The sequence below is a fragment of the Muntiacus reevesi genome, chromosome 18, assembly GCF_963930625.1.
Source record: "Muntiacus reevesi chromosome 18, mMunRee1.1, whole genome shotgun sequence".
In the NCBI taxonomy this organism is placed as follows: Eukaryota; Metazoa; Chordata; class Mammalia; order Artiodactyla; family Cervidae; genus Muntiacus; species Muntiacus reevesi.
The window spans coordinates 41,740,275-41,758,482 of record NC_089266.1 but is presented as its reverse complement, the minus strand read 5'-3'; the positions used below and the strand labels follow the sequence as shown (position 1 = coordinate 41,758,482).

Below are 18,208 nucleotides of genomic sequence, written 5' to 3'. Positions count from 1 at the left end.
CAGGAGCTGGCTGTGGCTCTGGATGCGGTGGGAGGGGTGTGTGAAAGTAGGGAGCCCAGGCAAAAGGACCAAGCTGCCTCCGCCTGAGCTCATCCACCCACCTCCCACCCAAGAAATAAGATTCAATGAGCCTGAAGAAATACATTAAATATACTTTATTTTATAAACAGAGCTGGCTCTAAGCCAATTGGTCCTGATACTGTCCTGATACTGGGATAAGGGAGTGTTGCAGGTAAAAAGGGGTGAAACAGACTCCAGCTTTCAGTTTCTTAGCTCAGAAATTGCAGCAATTCCTGTAGCTCCTTGCAACCCTTCACGACATCTGGGATGGACAGCAGAGTCTGGGAAGAGATTCAGAAAAGGCAGCTCAGGGTCACAGGCCAGGAAGCACCAGGCCTAAGAAGCACCCTCTTAGAGGGGAGAAAATGGAAGCCACAGAGAAGCCCACAACAGTGAATCAGGGCCCAGCTCTCAGCACAGGCTGGGAACCAGAGCTATGCTCATCAGTACCCCCGGCCAGGCCTTCCTTATGCCAAGTACCTAAATTGCATCAACACCCTCCTTTACCTCGTAAATATGCTGAACAGTGTCATCTAGTTTCTTTAACTCCTCGTCAGAGCGCCGCAGATTCTCTTCCAGGATGTTTCTCTAAAAAGCAAATAGGCTGCATAAGTTCTATCCTTAAAAGAATGACATAGCTTGTGGGGAAAGGTAAACATGGCAGGGAACTTGCTAGGGGAGATGGGAAACAGCCCTGGAATGGCATGGAAATCCTTACATGGCTCTGGAACTTGACTATGAGTTTTGCCTTCTCATTTTTCATCTCCAGGAACATCACCCTCAGTTTGTCCACCTATAGATATGTTCAGATGAGTAGGGGCATAGCCTAAGGTTCCCACCAGTTCTCCAGCTCTTTGGTTAACTCTGAGTCACCTCCTGGGAGAGCCACACTTTCTCCTGGATCCAGTTTGTGTCCATGGGCTGACAGTCAGGGTTCTGCTGGCCTGCCAGGGTCTCTTGGAGCACCTTAGTCTCTGTCTCTGCACGCCGAAGGGAGCGGGTAAGCTGGGTCACCTCCTCTCTAAGCCTCTGGGAATGAGAATGGAGAGGTATCTCGTAGCACTCAAAGGTCCTCTCCATCTTTATCCCATGTGGTGAGCAAGGGTAGACCAGGGGGCCCAATTCCCACAGCTGGGACCCTGGCTATAGTGACACAGAAGGCAGAGGCCAGGCATGATGACGAACGTACTATGAGCTCGCCGCCCTTGTCTATCTGCTCCAGGATCTTCTTGTTCTGCTGCTGTATCACTTCCTGGAGTTCCTTCTCATTCTGTGAGAGAAAAGGAGGTGAGAAGCCAGTGGGAGAGCTGGCGTCTTTGCAGCCCTTGCCAAGAGAGATTTCACTCCTGACTCATGCTCAGTCCAGGTGATACCAATTACCAACACTAGTTCTTCCTCTAGGGCTAGGTCAGGCCAGGCACATTTCCCTGTAGAAAGCGCTCTGCTGGAGTTCCTGACTTCTAGGTCAGCCTGGAAGATGGGTCAGCCTATACCTGGTTCCCAAATATGTAAATTGTCTGACCCCAGGAAGGGCAAAACTAGGGCAATGGTTGGAAAATCCCCACCACCCAGATGCCTGGAGAGACAGCAGCTCCCAGTGGGCCCGCACAGCTGCCCCAGTTCTTCGTGGCTTCACTTCCAGGCCCCTCCTCCACCTTGTAGCGCAAGCACAAGGTCTGGTTCAGCTTCTCTATGTCCACTTCCTTTGCCTTCTGGGCTTCCTGATGCTGTTCTTCCTGGGCCTGCAGCTGAGCCTGCAGATCACATCTAAGGGAGGGAAGAATTCAGAATTATTCCTGCCCCCACCAGGGGCTGGCTGGGCCCTTGACATTAAGGGGCTGCTCACATGACCTGCCCTCTCTCACTAGGACTGCAATCCACTTACATCTTTCGCTGGAGAGTCCTGATAGCCTCTTCTTTAGACTCCTGCAGCAGGGAACACAGGCTCTGAAGTTCCAGAGTCTTAGTACCCATTTCTGTCAGGCTCTTCTCGATGCCTGGAGTTTCTAAAAGAGAAAGTACTAGATAAGAGGCAAAGCCCTTTAGCTCTGGAAGGAAGGAGTACGGAGCCATCACTTCTTCCACTCTTATCCATGTTCCCCACCCATAGGATTTGAATATCCGGAACATTACTGATCCCCCAAAGGCAGAACTGAAAGAAGCCCAAATAGAATTGAGGTTTTTAGAGCAAAGCACTTCTCACTGCTCTAGTCATTATAATCACAACCAGATCTAGAAATGAGGCAGGATCCCTGGAGAGCCCATCCTAACCTGTAGGCTGAAGGGAAACTGTTGATGCTACTCTGGTGAAAGCACTCTTGTCACTTCCAAGCAAAGGCACAGGAGTGGATTCTGCGTCTGAAACAAAAACCAACCATGGTAGAGGGCCTCTCTGGTGACCCCATCAAGGATCTGCTCACCACAGAAACCAGGGAGAGACAGGGTCTGTTGGCAGCATCCTCAACAGCTGAAGATACAGGAGTATCCCCTACTCCCTACTCCCTACCAGGAGTAGGGTCCCAACTTTCCCACCCTTCAATTCCAGGGCCTTTAACCTTCATCTGCCTCTGCTGTCTGGGCACTTCCCAAGAAGGTGCTGTCACTGGGCAGAGGGTGTTCCTGGGTAAGAGCACTGGCTGTGCTTATCGGGAGGGTCTCTGGTTCAGCCTGAGCGCAAGGGAGAAAAAAATGTCAGTGGCTTTTCAGGATTAGTGAGTTCCCTGAACTTACAGGTACTCACAAGCCATCTCCATGGGAATGCTGTTCTATCTATCACCTCTCTTCTCAATCTTCAATTTTTCCATTAGTTCCTCTCCCTGAACTTAATTCTCTCTCACTAGAACAAGAATTTTTTTTAAAGCTTTCTTTTTGCCTTAAGTACTCTTTTAACTACTGCCTTTTCTCTTTCCCTTCAATTTCAAAAAAAGAAAAGCCTACATTTCTTGCCTAAAATTCTCACCATCTATGGAATCCCTGGCCCACCACACAGAGGATTCTGCCGCACCATTCCACCGTTATTAAAACACCAATGGCATCCTCATTATTTTGTGCTGCAAGGGCATCCTTACTTTCAAATGCAGTGGACTCCTTTCAGATCTTATTTTACCTGACTTATGTAATAACCAATGACCATGTTCTATTAGAAATTTCATTTTCTTAGCTTTTGTGACATGACTCTGCTTCACAGGTAGGATTCATACCTTTCTGGCTATTTCTTCTCTGTGTGGAGGTCTGTCCTTACCTGTGGGCTCCTTTTGGTTCATACTTGATCCCCTTTACACTCTAATCCATTCCCCACATTGCTTCACCTCAGGAGCTCCACAGAAACATCCACTTCTACATTGTTGACCCTTCAATCTGTCTCTCTCAATTGGACTTTTTCCCAATCTCCTGGTCCAAAAGCTTAACTGCCTGTGAAAAATCTACCAGATTGCTCCACAGTTCACCTGAAATTTACTATGTATAAAGCTGAGCTAACCATTTTTCCTGTCCCACCCCACCAAAAATCTGTTCCTCCACTTGTATTTAAGATTCTAGAGCAGGGGGGCAGCAAATTACAGCCTGTGGTTTAAATCTGGCCTGCCACCTGTCTTTGTAAATAAAGTTTTATTGAAACATTGCCACATCCATTTATTTACATACTCTCTATGGCTGCTCCTGAGCTACAAAGGCAGAGTTGAGTAGTTGAGACAGAGATCACATACCTCGCAACGCCGAAAATATTTATCATATTGCACATTACGGGAAAAGTCTGCCAACCTCAGTTCTAGAGAGTGTTGCCATCTTTCCAGCAAAAAAGATCATCATTCACTCTTTCACCTTACTCCTATATCAAACTGGTCACCATATTCTATTACCTTCTGTTGTTATGTAATTGCTAAGTCATGTCCAACTCTTTTATGACCCCATAGACTGTAGCCCTCCAGGCTCCACTGTCCATGGGATTTCCCAGGTAAGAATACAGGAGTGGGTTACCTATTTCCTTCTCCAGGGGATCTTCCCAACCCAGGGATCTAGCCCACGTCTCCTGCACTGTAGGCGAATTCTTCACTGCTGAGCCACCGGGGAAGCCCTCTATTACCTTTATTTCCTAAATAGGTATTGAATGCAGTCAATCCATCCCCTCCTCCATATCCATTCTATCATCGCCATTAGTTCAAGCCTTCAAAAACCTGGCCTCCTGCCTACTTCTCCAGCCTCTTCCCCTTGTCATCCCTGCCCCACATAGCTTCTATAATCCACTCATAAAGGGTTGCTTCCCAGGCCCCAAACTCGCCACATTCCATATGAGCAGAGCCTTGGCCTTGTTCACCTGGTTAGTCCCAGCACCTAACCCAGGTCTTGTCACAGGGTAGACACTACAAAAAGTACCCCTAATGCCTCTATGACTTTCATATGCTGTTCCCTCTGCCTGGTGGACCTTCCTGTATACCCACCCCTGCTCTACAAACTTCTATCCTCAAGATTCTGCCCAAGAGTCACCTGCTCTGAGAAGACATCCTAACTCTCAAAACTAAAGCTGATGCTCCCTTCTCTGTGGCCATTCAGACAACCTTCTATCACAATCACAAGTCAAAATGACAAATTTATATCTGTCTGTCTTCCCAAGACTAGATTTCTGTGCTTATCACATGCTGGGGAACGGGGTCACCTCATAAGCAATTTGATTTCAGGATTCTGGCTCTGCCCTTAACTGTTGAATAAGCTAATTAACTCTGCAGTCTGAAAGATATCCACCATTTACTCTGCAGTGTGCACTGTGGGGAAGCCAAAGAAGCAATGCTAAAACTTCTGCTTGCTTCAAACAAAGTCTAGCTGAAGAGACCAAACATCCAAGGAAAATTAATACAAGTGCAAAAGGAGAGTAAGCTCATGAGAAATATAGCAGATCATCACTGAGTCCACTGATGTTTGGGAACATTTCAAAGAAGGTGAACCAGGGAGGATTTTAATAGGAAGGAAAAGACATTTCCAGTTTGATGATAGAGGAGAACAAACATGGTAACAGCCTGCATCATCTGGGTGAGAATGGAAATGAGATGTGTGTGTAGTGTGTAGGCAGTCTAGTGGGAGTAAAGAGTTCATAATAGGAAAGAAGGAGACAGATGACAGGCTGAAGATATCCTGTAGGCAACTGAAAGTCACTGAAGGTCACAGAGATGGAACAAGAACAGTACTTTAGGAAGACCATTCTATACAATAAAGATACAACCGGAAAAACCCTCAGTAAACCAGGATTAGAGGGGAACTTCCTCAACTTGGTAAAGAATATCTACAAAAAGCCTACAGTTAACATCATACTGAAAGGTAAGAAACTCGAAGTTTTCCCTCTAAGATCAGGTACAAGACAAGGATGTTCCCTACCATCAATCCTTTTCAGCAATATAGGGGAAGTTCTAGCTAATGCAGTAAGAAAGGGAATAACAGGTTTACAGACAGGGAAGGAAGAAATAAAACTGTGTTTATTTGAAGATATGATTGTAAGGGAAGAGAAGGAAACCCCATATCCTACCTTCTCCTTTAGTTTCGTCTGTAGGAAGAGGGTCAGGCTATGGAGTTGCTCCGTGAGCACCCCCAGCTCTTGGGAATACTGGTGCATCTTCTCCAGATCTTGCTGCTGTGTTTCTGCTACGATGCTGGCTAGTTTAACCCTGAAATAAGGAAGGATATAAGGAATTTTAGGCTTGAAATAAGAAAGGGCTTCCCAAATAGCTCAGCAGTAAAGAATCCTCCTGCAATGCAGGAGATGCAGGTTCAATCCCTGGGTCGGGAAATCCCCTGGAAAATGATGTGGCAAACCCACTCCAGCATTCTTGCCTGGGAAATCCCATGAACAGAGGAGCCTGGCGGACTACCGTCCATGGGGTCAGAAAGAGTCAGACACAACTTAGCAACTAAACGACAATAAGAAAGGAACAGAGAAGATAGCCAAACACCAGGTCACCTTTGAACACCTCCCCAAACCAACCCCCACAGAACTGCATTCAAAGGGAGAAACAAGAGGTTCTTGGACACTGGTACAATTCCCTTTTTGGAAACTTCCACTTCCAGAAGCGGGCTTGAGAAAGAAGTCCTCGGGGGGAAGCACAGAGAGGTAGAGATCTTACTTCAGGTTCTCCACAGTGTCCTTGAGGCCCTCACACTGCATGCTGCGCTCCCGGAGCACTTCCAGCGTGGTTTTCAACTGACACTCAACCTGACCCAGCTCCAGGTGAGCAACCTGATTCTCCTGTTCAGCAAACTGGGGAGGCAGAAGAAAGAAGGAAGGCAAGGAGTGAGAGGGAGCGGGGCGAGGAAATGCATCCAAGTGGGACACTTTACAGAGTCCTAGGATCAGAAGCTTCTTCCAGTCCACAGTCTCAAACCTCACCATCGGTACCATCAGGGAAGAGTCACACTCCTGCCAGCCGCCCTGCCCCAGGCCACCTTCCTTACCTCCAGGGTCTCCTTCAGGTCCTGCACCTCCTTGGCCAAGACCGCCTGTTGCTGCTGCAGCTTTGCCTGCACATGTTTTAGCGCCATTTCTTCCTTTTGCCATCTGCCAGAGACCTTATGTGAAATTCCACTGGTCCCCTGTTCTGGGTGCTTACCGCCACCACAGCCCGAGAGGAACTCACTGAGCAGCCTGCTCCTCACTGCTCTGGGTGAGCCGGCAGAGCAACTCGTCCTTCGTGGCCAGGTCCTGGGTACAATGGGCATGCTGACTCTGTAGCACTTTTAGCTGACTCTCTGTGCTGGCCAGAATCTGCAGCTGAGCCCGGAGATCTAGGCCAAAAGGATCCTAATGACGATATGTGGTCAGCAGGCCCAAACCTCCCCACACCTCTGCTCCAAAACAAGTGCTCTAGAGCAGCTGCTTGCTCCGTGGCCACACCCCAAGCCTCAGCAGGGTACAACTGTTTGCACCCATGCACACCTGCTGCCAGGCGGCTGTTTTCCAACTCCAGTCGTTCTAACTGGCTTTTGCAGTCCTCTAAATGGGAAGAGACTTGTTCCAGCTCCCTGGAAACCTAGGAGAAAAAGATAGTTTTCTTCCCACAGTTCCTCCTGAATCAGGAGTCCCAAGACTTAGTCCAGTTTCTCTGTCCAGACAGGACAGCCAACCTCCTTGTTCACTGTAGCAAATAAGTCTAATCCTCAGGAAAAAGCAGAAACAGGAGAAAAGCTGATGAAGAAGGTGTGGAAGGCCATCTAAGAGCAAAGGGACTGGCTGGTCTCCAAACCCACAGATGGAAAGAAGATAGGTCAAGGGGAAGAGGCTAATGATACCACTCATCAGAAAGGTCTTCTGTGGAGAAGTCGGAGGAAACCAGGCCTAAGCAGTCCCCTCTCCTGTGTACCTGCTGCTTTTCCTCAATTGCAGCATCACGTTCCTGCAGCGTCTGCCGGCTCTTGGCTGTAAATTTCTCCATAAGTTGTCGAAACCGGCTCAGCAGAGCTGTCCATGTTACATACTACCGGGGGAGGCAAATAGGTCAAGAGAGCACGCTTGAAAAAAGACTTCACAGGGCTGGCTGTGAGCAGAGGAGCAGTATAATGCCCGCTGATACTCACATCCAGTTGCATGGCTATCCAGTCCTGTTGCAAGGCTGAAGTAAGACTCGCTGTCTGCTGAGCCAACTCTTCCTGCTCAGTGTGAAGCCCTACCTACATAAGAAGGATTGCAATGGAGGTGCCCCTTCCCACTGGATACAGGGAAGCATGGGTACATGACCCCCCCCTCCCGGTGTGTCCACGTGGATCCCAGGGAAGAAGATGCCATCAATCACCAGTTGGGTCTGGGTCTCCTTCAAAAGGCCTCTGAAGTCTCCCATGGATGCCAGGTCCTGTTGCAGTTGGCTGATGCGCTGGCTGGCATGTGCACAGAAGACCTCTAGCACTGTCTCTGCCTGTTTAAATAAGAGGCTGTGAGGACATCGTGCACAGAAGAAGGAAACAGCACAAAAAACCGTTAACTACCCATCACACCAGTAGCTGAGTTCATTACTCCCCAGGGCAGGCAGTTCTCAGGCCACCCATCTGTGACTCTAGTCAATTTGTATTCCTGCAGGAACCTTAGGAAGAGACCTCCCTCATCCAGGAACCAAAGCCTGACACCTTACCGCATCCTTGCCTCTGAGGGCCAGTTCCTCTCTGTGCTTTGCTTCCTCCCTTTCTGCTTTGAGGCTCTGAAGCCTGGCCTTCAATTTCTTCAACACATCAAAACAGCAGGACACCAAGGTTTCTGCACGCCGAGTCTACAAGATAAGAATCAGATACTGTGTCTGGTTTCTTTCTTTGGCTGAATTTCAGTCCCACCAGAGGCCTCTGCTACATCTTCATGCTGCTTACCTCCTGACTCAGAGCAGTCTTATCTTCATCTAAGTGCAGCAGAGACAGGTGAAGCAAGGATATCAGCTCTCTAGAGAGGAGCACCCATGACTGCTGCAGAGGCAGAGGAGGTTAGGCTAGATCAAATAAAGTCATTAGGCAGGAAGTAAGCAGGGACACTGGAGGAAAGCCACTGACCCCAATTTCAGGGTCTTCCTTAACAAAAGGAAACCTCCCTTCACTCCCACATTTGAGTACCATCATCTGCTCACCACTCCATTCTTGACCTTCACAGGAGACCCAGCAATGGACTAAGGTCAGTCAACACTTACCATGACATTCCTGGCCTGCTGCAGAGCCTGTTCAACCTCCTGGCTCTCCTGAAGATGCTGAGGTTTCTTACTCATCTAGCCGGAGAAACAGGGTTGTTCCTTTTGCAGAAACGATATGCACTGCCAGCACTTGTCCCCTTCCCACCCACTGATATACAGGAGCCCTTCCCATTAAAAGCAGGAGCAAAGCTCTCGCCTTGATGAAGCCAAGCTAGAAAAAAAATCCAGAGGTAGGTTAAAAACAAAATTACTTTTCTAATTAAAAGTAATCTAAAAATTAACTTTTAAAAATATTTTTGGGGGCTTCCCTGGTAGCTCAGTGGTAATGAATCCACCTGCAGGAGACATGGGTTTGATCCCTGATCCGGGACGATCCCACTTGCCACAGAGCAACTAAGCTCCTGTGCCCCAACTATTGAACCTGGGCTCTGGAGCCTGGGGGCTGAAACTACTGAGCCCATGTGTCATACCCACTGATGCCCTCACGCCTGGAGCCTGAGCTCTGTAACAAGAGAAGCCACCGCAATAAGAAGCCCACACACCACAACTTGAGAGCAGTCCCCACTTGCTGCAACTAGAGAAAGCCCGTGTAGCAATGAAGACTCAGCCCAGCCAAAACTGAATAAATAAGTAAAATTTAAAATAACTTTCTTCTGATTATGTGTTTACTATAAAATTTTAGAAATGGAAAAAGATTCATTATTAGTTTCACCACTGAGAGCTGTGATTCTCAACCAACAGTACAGCATTCACCCCAAGAGATTTCAATATACTTCCACACCAGATTTCCTTGCTATAGGGATTTACTATAATCGATGAGTCTATTACCTCCCTCAGGTGTCAGGGTGAAAAAAGTTGTAGACTACGGATTTAGAAGGAAATTACCATATTCCATAAATTCTAAAGTGACTGCTTTTTACATTTTAACACCACTGATACTGGTATGCTTTTAAAATTGATAGTGTCTTAGATTTGATGAAAGACAGTAATGCTTAAGAAAAAACACAACTGGTTTGGGACTGAGATATATAAATAAAATTGGGGTCCTGCTTTTCTTACTTAATTTTATTATACTAATGTCATTTAGCTCTGAGTTTATGTTCACTATCCTCATTGAGAGCTTGAGACTAGGATATGTATTTTAGGAAGACCTATCAAAGTGGAGTATCACTCATTTTTAACTTCTGCTATTTTACTTCACCTAAAACCTCTGAGAGGTGAAACATGATTTCCTTTTACCATGAACTTACATTACTTATTTTTCATGCTATTAAAAACTCTTCAGGGGACCTCCCTGGCAGTCCAGTGGCTAGGACTGTTTTCACTGCAGGGAGTATGGTTTTGATCCCTGGTCGGGGAACTAACATCCTGCATGCAGCAAGGCATGCAAAAAACAAACATACAAACAAAAAACAACAGAAAAACTCCTCATGAACATATTTTTAAATAACTGTAGAATATCTACATTTTATGGATGTACCATTATTTTCTTTTTCATGTTTTTAAAGTTATAATCTGTATGTGGAAATTCCCCACCCCCCCTTAGGATATATACCTAGAAGTGGAGTTACTGGGTCAAAAAGTTTGAACTGCTTTAAGCAGTTTAAACTGCCCTTAGAAAGGCTGAACCCATTTAAAGGCATAATGTTCAAACAAGAGGAAAAAACAATGTTTAAGTAATAATAATGTTAAATATCACTGTTTTAAAGCATTAAAAAAAAAAAAAAGGTTCAACTAATTTATGCCTTACTGATGATAGGACAATATTTAACCACTATCTATTTTATTCTTTGCTATTTGATCAGAAGAAAATTGCATTTCATGTTGCAATTTGCATTTACCTGATTATCAAAAAAGGTAACCTCCTCAAATATCTATTTACTAGTTATTTTCTTAATCTCTAAGGTCTGTTCACTCTCTTAGAGCAGATGAAAATCTTGGTGCGCTATGTGAAGTAGGTAACTGTGATCTCAAAGGCAGCAGAGCCGTAGAGAAACTTCAAAGTTCCAAGAGAAAAGTGCGAAGCCTTCATTACCACTGTAAGACATACATCGCCCAGGCAAAGCCTAGTGCTGGAGCAGCAGTGCTGAGTCACAACGTTGCAGCAGTCTGGATGTAAGGAGGCAGATCTCCTGGAGTCCATCACTCCTGGCCCCAGCAAAGCAGGCCTCCCTCCTACTGTGTTATACAGTAAGGACATGGAGTCCCCCACTGAGCCCTGGAACAGGGCAGCCTACTGCTTAGGGCTGGGCAGTCAGGCCAGTGATGAGATTAGCGTCAATGAGGCAGCCAAGCGGCAAGGACTGAGACTGTGATGGTGAATGGCTGAAGGTACTGTCATTTCCTCTCTTTGGTTCTGCTTCAGTGGTCTCTCAAAGGATTTGGCAAGCTTCAAGGTACAGACGGTCAACTCGGGGCGGGGGAGAACAAGGTCAAGGACCAGAGGAAAGGATACAAAAATACCCCTAGGACAATGGTCTTTAACTGTTATCCTGATATCTCCTACAATAATTTTGAAAGATGGAGTACTCTGATGTTTAAATTGTTCAAAGGCTATAATCTCCACCACCTTATAAATGTTGACAGTTTGAAATAAAACGGTTACATCACCCTCAAATATACCCAATGGTACAATGACAAATACCATGATTTAATATGTTTGATATTTTTAAAAAATACACACACAAGCACTTTAACAGTCAGAAATTTTATATCATCCTTTTTTCTCCTTGAATCTCCATTTTCACTCCTCTCAGAATTTTATCCTGATGTAATATATTTTTAAACTTTAAATCAAGATCTCTGCAAAAACAACAAAAGTTTACCTAAATTGTGATAAATTTAAAACATTTTCTAATTCCTCTGACCACAAGACTTTAAATGAAAAAACTCTTGGACAAACATTTTCATCAGTTGTATATGAATCAGTATGATAATTAAAATCATAAACATACCTAGTAAAATTTTACTGGAGATCATTCATGATACTAATGAAATAGATAAAGACGCCCTCCCCTTACCAGTTCATGTGTCTGTGGATTACTATAATTCCTACAGTAAGACATAGTTCAACAATTCTATGCTTGATGAAATGAAAGAGGATGAGTAAAAAAGTTGGCTTAAAGCTCAACATTCAGAAAACTAAGATCATGGCATCCAGTCCCATCACTTCATGGCAAATAGATGGAGAAACAACGGAAACAGTGACAGACTTTATTTTTTTGGGTTCCAAAATTACTACTGGTGATTGCAGTCATGAAATTAAAAGATGCTTACTCCTTGGAAGGAAAGTTATGATCAACCTAGACAGCATATTAAAAAGCAGAGACATTACTTTGTCAACTAAGATCCGTCTAGTCAAGGCTATGGTTTTTCCAGTAGTCATGTATGGACTACATGACTTTGTATGGACTACAAAGAAAGCTGAGTGCCAAAGAATTCATACTTTTGAACTGCAGTGTTGGAAAAGACTCTTGAGAGTCCCTTGGACTGCAAGGAGATCCAACCAGTCCATCCTAAAGGAGTTAAGTCCTGAGTGTTCATTGGAAGGACTAATGCTGAAGCTGAAACTCCAATACTTTGGCCACCTGATGCGAAGAGTTGACTCATTTGAAAAGACCCTGATGCTGGGAAAGATTGAAGGCAGGAGGAGAAGGGGACGACAGAGGATGAGATGGCTGGATGGCATCAATGACTCAATGGACATGAGTTTGGGTAAACTCCGGGAGTTGGTGATGGACAGGGAGGCCTGGTGTGCCACAGTCCATGGGGTCACAAAGAGAAGGATACAACTGAGCGACTGTACTGAACTGACGCCTATTTTCCATTCTTATAGGTACAAGATTTATGTCAGGGAATTCCCTGGTGTTCCACTGGTTACGACTCCAGGCTCCCAGTGCAGTGGGTTTGGGTTCGAACCCTGGTCAGGGGAATAAGATTCCTCATGTTACATGGCGTGGACAAAAAAAAAAAGAAATCTGGAAACAGTGCATTTGGAAGATGAAGATCTAGAAAACAATTCCTTCAAAACTTCCCTTGCTGTTGATGTATGGCAGAAACCAAAGCAATATTGTAAAGCAACTAAAATAGATGACTAAGAAAATTTTTTTTCAATTAAAGTAAATAAAAAAAAAAAAACTTTCCTTGCTTACATTCCCTTGGAAAATCTTGATGTATCCCAGGAGTATAGTGTGTACCCACAGCTCTAAGGGATCTTCCAGACCCTCAGCTTTCATACTTATTTTAAGGAAGAGGGCCCACTGAGATCCTCCACATTTCAGGAGGAACTATCTCACCTCGCTGGGAAAGGTGTCGGTCTGTGTGCTGCTGTCCTGAACTCTGGGGTGAGGGCCACTCTGCTGACTCTTCCAGTCCCGCAGCTGGTGGGACAGAACCTCCAGGATGACAAGAGAATTCAGCAGGTTATCTTCCAGGTCATGTCGAGACATGGTAGTCAGATCTGGAGAACGACTGTGGTAGGAAGAGAAGAACATGGGAAGAAGAGAGGGAGAAGGATGGGAGTGATGGATCCAGGTATATGAAGCCCTGGAGCACAAAGACACAGGACACTTACCCCCACAGGAGGTGCTCTGTCTCAGAGGCACTGTTCTTGGTGCCCACCAGGCCTGTCTGGGATGTGTTTGTACTCCTTTCCTGTTGTGCTGGGGGAGTAAACCAAGTCCCCACGGAGCAAGTGGAGAAAGGGGTAGTGCCGATGGCAGCATTCCGAAACGCAGAGGGAAGGGATAAGCTCTGGCGAAGATTTTCCAGCATGACTGAGGTATTGACACCTTTTTCCAGCCAGGCCAGGGGTGACATCCAAGGCCCTACATCAGAGCCAGGAATGTCACTGGCATCTTTTCCTGCTGGCCCAGGAGCCACCTGTGATTCCATTTCTCCAGGATTTGGGCTTAGGCACGTGGATAGAATATCATCTGTATTTGACACAAGTGCTTGATGTCCCAATTCAGCCTCCTCAGGGAGTGTGGGAAAGGTCATTTCCCTCTCCTCTATAGCTCTGTGCTCTAAATTATCCCCTTCTGGGTCCACATGACTGACAGGGCAATCTGCCGCTAAGGCAGTTGAAGGGGAAAGCCAGAGCAGGGAGGAGGGCAACGAGGCGTTACTTTCAGAAGGAACTAAGTCCTCAGCCTCAGCCTCAGTGCTCCTGTCCTTCAGGTTTTCCTTGGAGCAGTGTAGCTGCTGCTCAGAACAGGGATTTGGTTGGGACTCCAAGAGCTGGGATGGAGGATCCTGAAATGTAGGTATCTCAGGCATACTAGGAACAGTTTCTGAAAAGCTGTCTTCCTTATAGAAGGCCACTCCCTTTCTCAGCAGATCTCCTGGCCTCAGAGGTTCATCTAGAGAGAAGCTGTTTCCCTCTGCCATGGTATCTAGACAGTCCACAAGTGTAATATCTTGCTGCTGCCTCCCTGGAGAAGGTACAAGAACCATGGTTTTAACCACATTGTTGTCCAGTGGGTCTACTCCTTTCTCACAGGATTTGGGAGTAGAGTTGGTTTGGGGAATCAGATTTAGGGGCTGCTCATCTGATTCGTGTTGATAAGCTTCTAGCCACTTTGAGGGATGTCCAAACTGTTCTGAAGGGGAATCTGTCTTCTTAGCACTGACAAAATCTGGTGGAGATGAGTTGTTGCTGCCTTCCTGCCAAAGAAAACAAAAGCAGTTGACTAAGATAGTCAATTCTAGTTCACAATATACAATTATGGGTTCAGGATACTGTTTGAGCTCAGAAAAGGAAGAGTTCTCATTATCTTTGCCTAGGTTAAGAACTTAGCTAAGCCTTGCTGCTTACTACAGAGACCCAGCAGAAAAGTTGGGAAGACGTTCTGGGTCCTTCCAAGTGAACCAGGTTACAGTATAAACAAGGCTAAGATATTCTGTCCATGTCATGTGGAGATGGTAGCTTGAAAATGACCCTCCTCTTCTCCAATCCTAACTCTAACCTAATTCTAGGGTAGGAGGGATCCCTGGCTCAAGTTCTAGAGTTGGTATAAGATTTTCTTCTTTTTGGAACAGATGACAAATTGGGGACTAAAGTTAGAGAGCACTTGGCCCACAGAGATCCATGTATCCTTGGGAGAAAAGGCAACATTAACCTATGCTAATGACCTAGTCTCCCTGGGTGCAAGCGCTGAGGTTATCCTGAACATATGAGTTAAAGCCATTCAACTCTTGGGATCTGAGGAGCTCTAGCCTTTGTAGCAGAGGAGAATGAAAGGCAGAAAGACTTCTTCCTGGTGCACTGACAAGGGACTGACAACCTCTCAATTGGTGGTTCACAGGGATAGAGACCACTGCACTTTCTATCACTTGCAGGACTCCTGGTTTTGAGATTCAATGAACAACAATAGGAAAATATGAATATACTTACGTGGATCTAGTAGCCAGAAAAAGGACAAACTCTGAGATAGTTAAGAAAGGTAGACCCTAACAAAACACAGCTGATGGAAGAAAGAGACGACAATTTGTACCAAAACAAATTTACAAATACATAAGAAAATCTGAGTACAACTCACACACACAAAGACTTCCTGGTAATAATAAATATTACTTGTATTTATTTATATTTAAATTATTTTTTTGTTTTGTTTTGGCTGCATGGCATGTGAGATATTAGTTCCCTTACCAAGGATCAAACTTGTACCCCCTGCAGTGGAAGTGCAGCGTCCTAACCACTGGATTGCCAGGGAAATTCCCATGGAAATAATAAATATTACTTTTAAAGAAAAAATTTCAGTAATATGAATTAAAAGAGGATGATAAGGGTTAAGGTAGGAATTGCTGGCCTGAACAATCAAGTGGAAGAAAAACCTTTAAAGATACAAAGAAATGTAAATCTGAGGGAAAAGCTAAGAGAATTGAAAGATAAATCTAGTAAACCTAACATGTGAATAAAAGAATCTCCGGGAGAAAAGAGAACACCCATAAGTGTGGCACCGATTAAGAAGTATTAGAAGAAAATTTCTCTAAGGTAAAGAAAGATTTGAGTTTGCATATTAAAATAGCTCACCAAGCTCTAAGCAGGATTGATAAGAAATGAAAAAATTTCTAAACTACCAGAACAAGATATTTTAGAAGCTTTAGATAAAAAGACTAATTATTTATTTAAAAAAAAGAAAGAAAGAAAAAAGAAAAAGAGTCAGACTTATATGAAATTTCTCATTTATAGCACAGGATGAAACGTAAGATTGACCTAAAAAGGGCTTCTGATATTCTAGCAGTGTCCTTGGGTATTGGTTACAATGATGTGTGCTTTATACAAACTTGTTGGGCTCCATGTTTTATGTACTTTCAGGTATTTTACTTCAAATTTTAAAGTTTTTATTTCAAAGTGCTTAAGAAAAAGTAGAAAATAAAGGGATGGCAAAGAGATATCAGGCAAAAACAAAGCAAGCAAAGGCAGCAATATTAGTATCAGATAAGGTAGAATGTAAAGTTACAGCAATACTGTGACAAGACAAAATTAAAGCTATATGATGAAAAAAAAAAAAATCAGTCTGCACTACATAGCCCAAAAGTTAAATATACAAACCAAACACTTTTAGAAATGTAAAAATGCACCTTAAAGCTTTTGCTGTGTTTATTAAGTTCCTATTTATTCCTTAAGGAGTAGACATTTGCAAGTCATATATCTGAAAAGGGGTTAATATCCAGAATATACAAAGGACTCCTACAACTCAACAACAACAAAAATAATCCAATTTAAAAATGGGTAAAGGACTTGAATAGATTTCTCCAAAGAAACTATGTGAATGACAACTAAGCATGTGAAAGTGTGTTAGTCACTCACTCGTGTCCTACTCTTTAAGACCCATAGTCTGCAGCCCGCCAGGCTCCTCTGTCCATGGGATTCTCCAGGCAACAATACTGGAGTGGGTTGCCATTTCCTTCTCCAAGCATATGAAGAGATGCTCAAAAACGTCCAGAAACGTCCAGGACCAGATCATTTCACAGGTTGAATTTTACCAATCATTCAAAGAAGATGTAATACCCATTTGTCTCAAGCTCCTCCAAAAAATTTAAAAGAACACTTCCTAATTCATTTTACAAGGCCAAAATTACACTGATACCAAATCTGAACAAGGACAACATAAAACTCGACAGATCTGGCAGACTGAAAAACGGGCAAGGACAGGGCAATTAACTATCTGCTTATGGATATAACAGAATGTGATATTCTTTGAATAGCACATATGCTTTTTTTCATATGTTCACAGAACACTCAGAAAAAATTCACCTTATACTTGGCTAAAAAGACAGCAGATTACAGTCTGACCATAACGTAAGAAAAATAAATTTAAAAGGTGACACAAAATGGTTTTTAAGCACTTGGAAATCAAGAATCCCAGGATTAAAGGTAAAAATCAAAAGAAAGTTATAAACTAGCTAAAAAGCATGACAAAGGATGACTATAATATAATAAGAACACTTAGAAAATAATGAAAAAGAGATAACAACCCAATAGAAAAATAAGCAAATAATATAAATAAGTGTTTGACTACCTCTCCCAACGGATGGATATTGCCTCATTCTTGCAGCTGACTGACTTCTCCATAAGTGAGCCCTTATTAAGAGGAGACCACTAATCAAAGTGAGAGTATTTCTGAGACGTTTGGTAAAGACTGAACAGGGGAGGAGGTGATAAAAACTAACACCTAAATAGAGATGAGGGCTCTCAGTGGATTTCCTTTAACGACCCTAGGGCACCTCTCTGTTGGCCTGAATAGATGTAAATGGATGTCGCCTAGGTAGAAAACTTCATTATCGTTATTAATTACGTTCCAGCCCTGGCCCTCTGTTCCTCTGAGCTCTCGGCCTCGGCAAAGAGCCCAGTCGAGAGACTGGCCAAGCGAATCTCACCTGCAGCCCCAGTTTGCATGGTGATGGGGTCGGCGAGTGTGAGGGCCCTTTTCCAGAGTTGGTGGGGGCGTCGGGCTGCAAGGCAAGTTCTCGAAGAGGTGTTCTCATAGCTGCTTTTCCCTAAGAAAGAAGAGAGCATGAAAGTAAGCCTGGGCTCTGCCAACCGGCCCTAAGAAGCTCTCCTCTCTCCCTCACAAGCTCACGAGCAATAAACAAGAGCAGGCTCCAACCCCAGTGCTCCGAATATCAGGACCGGAAAACTCCACACGCCCCCCCGCCTCAGGCTCGACTCTGCTTTCCAAGACGCTCGGCACAGCCAGAGACCCCCGAAACCCCGGTCTAAGTCTCTCGCTCCATGAGGCCCTTCGGCTCACCGGTTGGGGCGAAGGCGACAGGTTGAGTTTTTTCACCCGCCACATCTTCAACACAGAACGCGGGGTGAACACCTCCCACACGTAAGAGACGACGCCATGCCTACCCGCCGTCTTTATTTGAACCTGCTTCACGCTTCCCGATTGGCTGCGAAGCCTCAGTGCGTCAGGCGGGCGCATCCGCTCCGGACTCGGGCCCGGCGGGCAAGGGCGGGGCTTGCATTGGCCCCGCCCGGCCATGTCCGTGGTGGG

General features: G+C 44.8%; 1 protein-coding gene across 3 annotated transcripts; it reads right to left on the bottom strand.

Annotated features, from left to right (window-relative positions):
- Positions 1 to 140: 140 nt before the first annotated feature.
- SPAG5 (sperm associated antigen 5) lies at positions 141 to 18,074 on the bottom strand. Of its 3 annotated transcripts, XM_065910671.1 has the most exons (24): positions 17,960 to 18,074; positions 17,586 to 17,705; positions 13,276 to 14,366; positions 12,998 to 13,172; positions 8,703 to 8,777; positions 8,392 to 8,484; positions 8,163 to 8,297; positions 7,830 to 7,949; positions 7,615 to 7,707; positions 7,401 to 7,514; positions 6,977 to 7,070; positions 6,678 to 6,825; positions 6,496 to 6,598; positions 6,168 to 6,301; positions 5,573 to 5,711; positions 2,616 to 2,727; positions 2,332 to 2,418; positions 1,946 to 2,066; positions 1,716 to 1,827; positions 1,250 to 1,330; positions 934 to 1,089; positions 779 to 853; positions 568 to 648; positions 141 to 341 (listed from the first exon to the last, which is right to left on the bottom strand). In XM_065910671.1, exons 1-24 carry the CDS (start codon positions 18,002 to 18,004, stop codon positions 270 to 272), a joined length of 3,576 nt encoding a protein of 1,191 aa, XP_065766743.1. In that variant the 5' UTR covers positions 18,005 to 18,074; the 3' UTR covers positions 141 to 269. The 3 variants fall into 3 exon arrangements, with proteins under 3 accessions (XP_065766743.1, XP_065766744.1, XP_065766745.1); XM_065910672.1 differs by lacking the exon at positions 8,392 to 8,484; XM_065910673.1 differs by lacking the exon at positions 17,960 to 18,074 and having other exon boundaries at positions 13,276 to 14,362; positions 17,586 to 17,700.
- Between the last annotated feature and the right edge of the window lie 134 nt (positions 18,075 to 18,208).

Excerpts from the sequence above, each read along its gene's own strand:
- SPAG5 (XM_065910671.1), bottom strand. The coding sequence starts at position 18,004 with ATGTGGCGGGTGAAAAAACTCAACCTGTCGCCTTCGCCCCAACCG. Across the intron at positions 5,712-6,167 it reads GACACTGTGGAGAACCTGAA|GGTTAAACTAGCCAGCATCG; the intron begins GTAAGATCTCTA and ends TCCTTATTTCAG. Across the intron at positions 649-778 it reads TAGTCAAGTTCCAGAGCCAT|AGAAACATCCTGGAAGAGAA; the intron begins GTAAGGATTTCC and ends TTTGCTTTTTAG.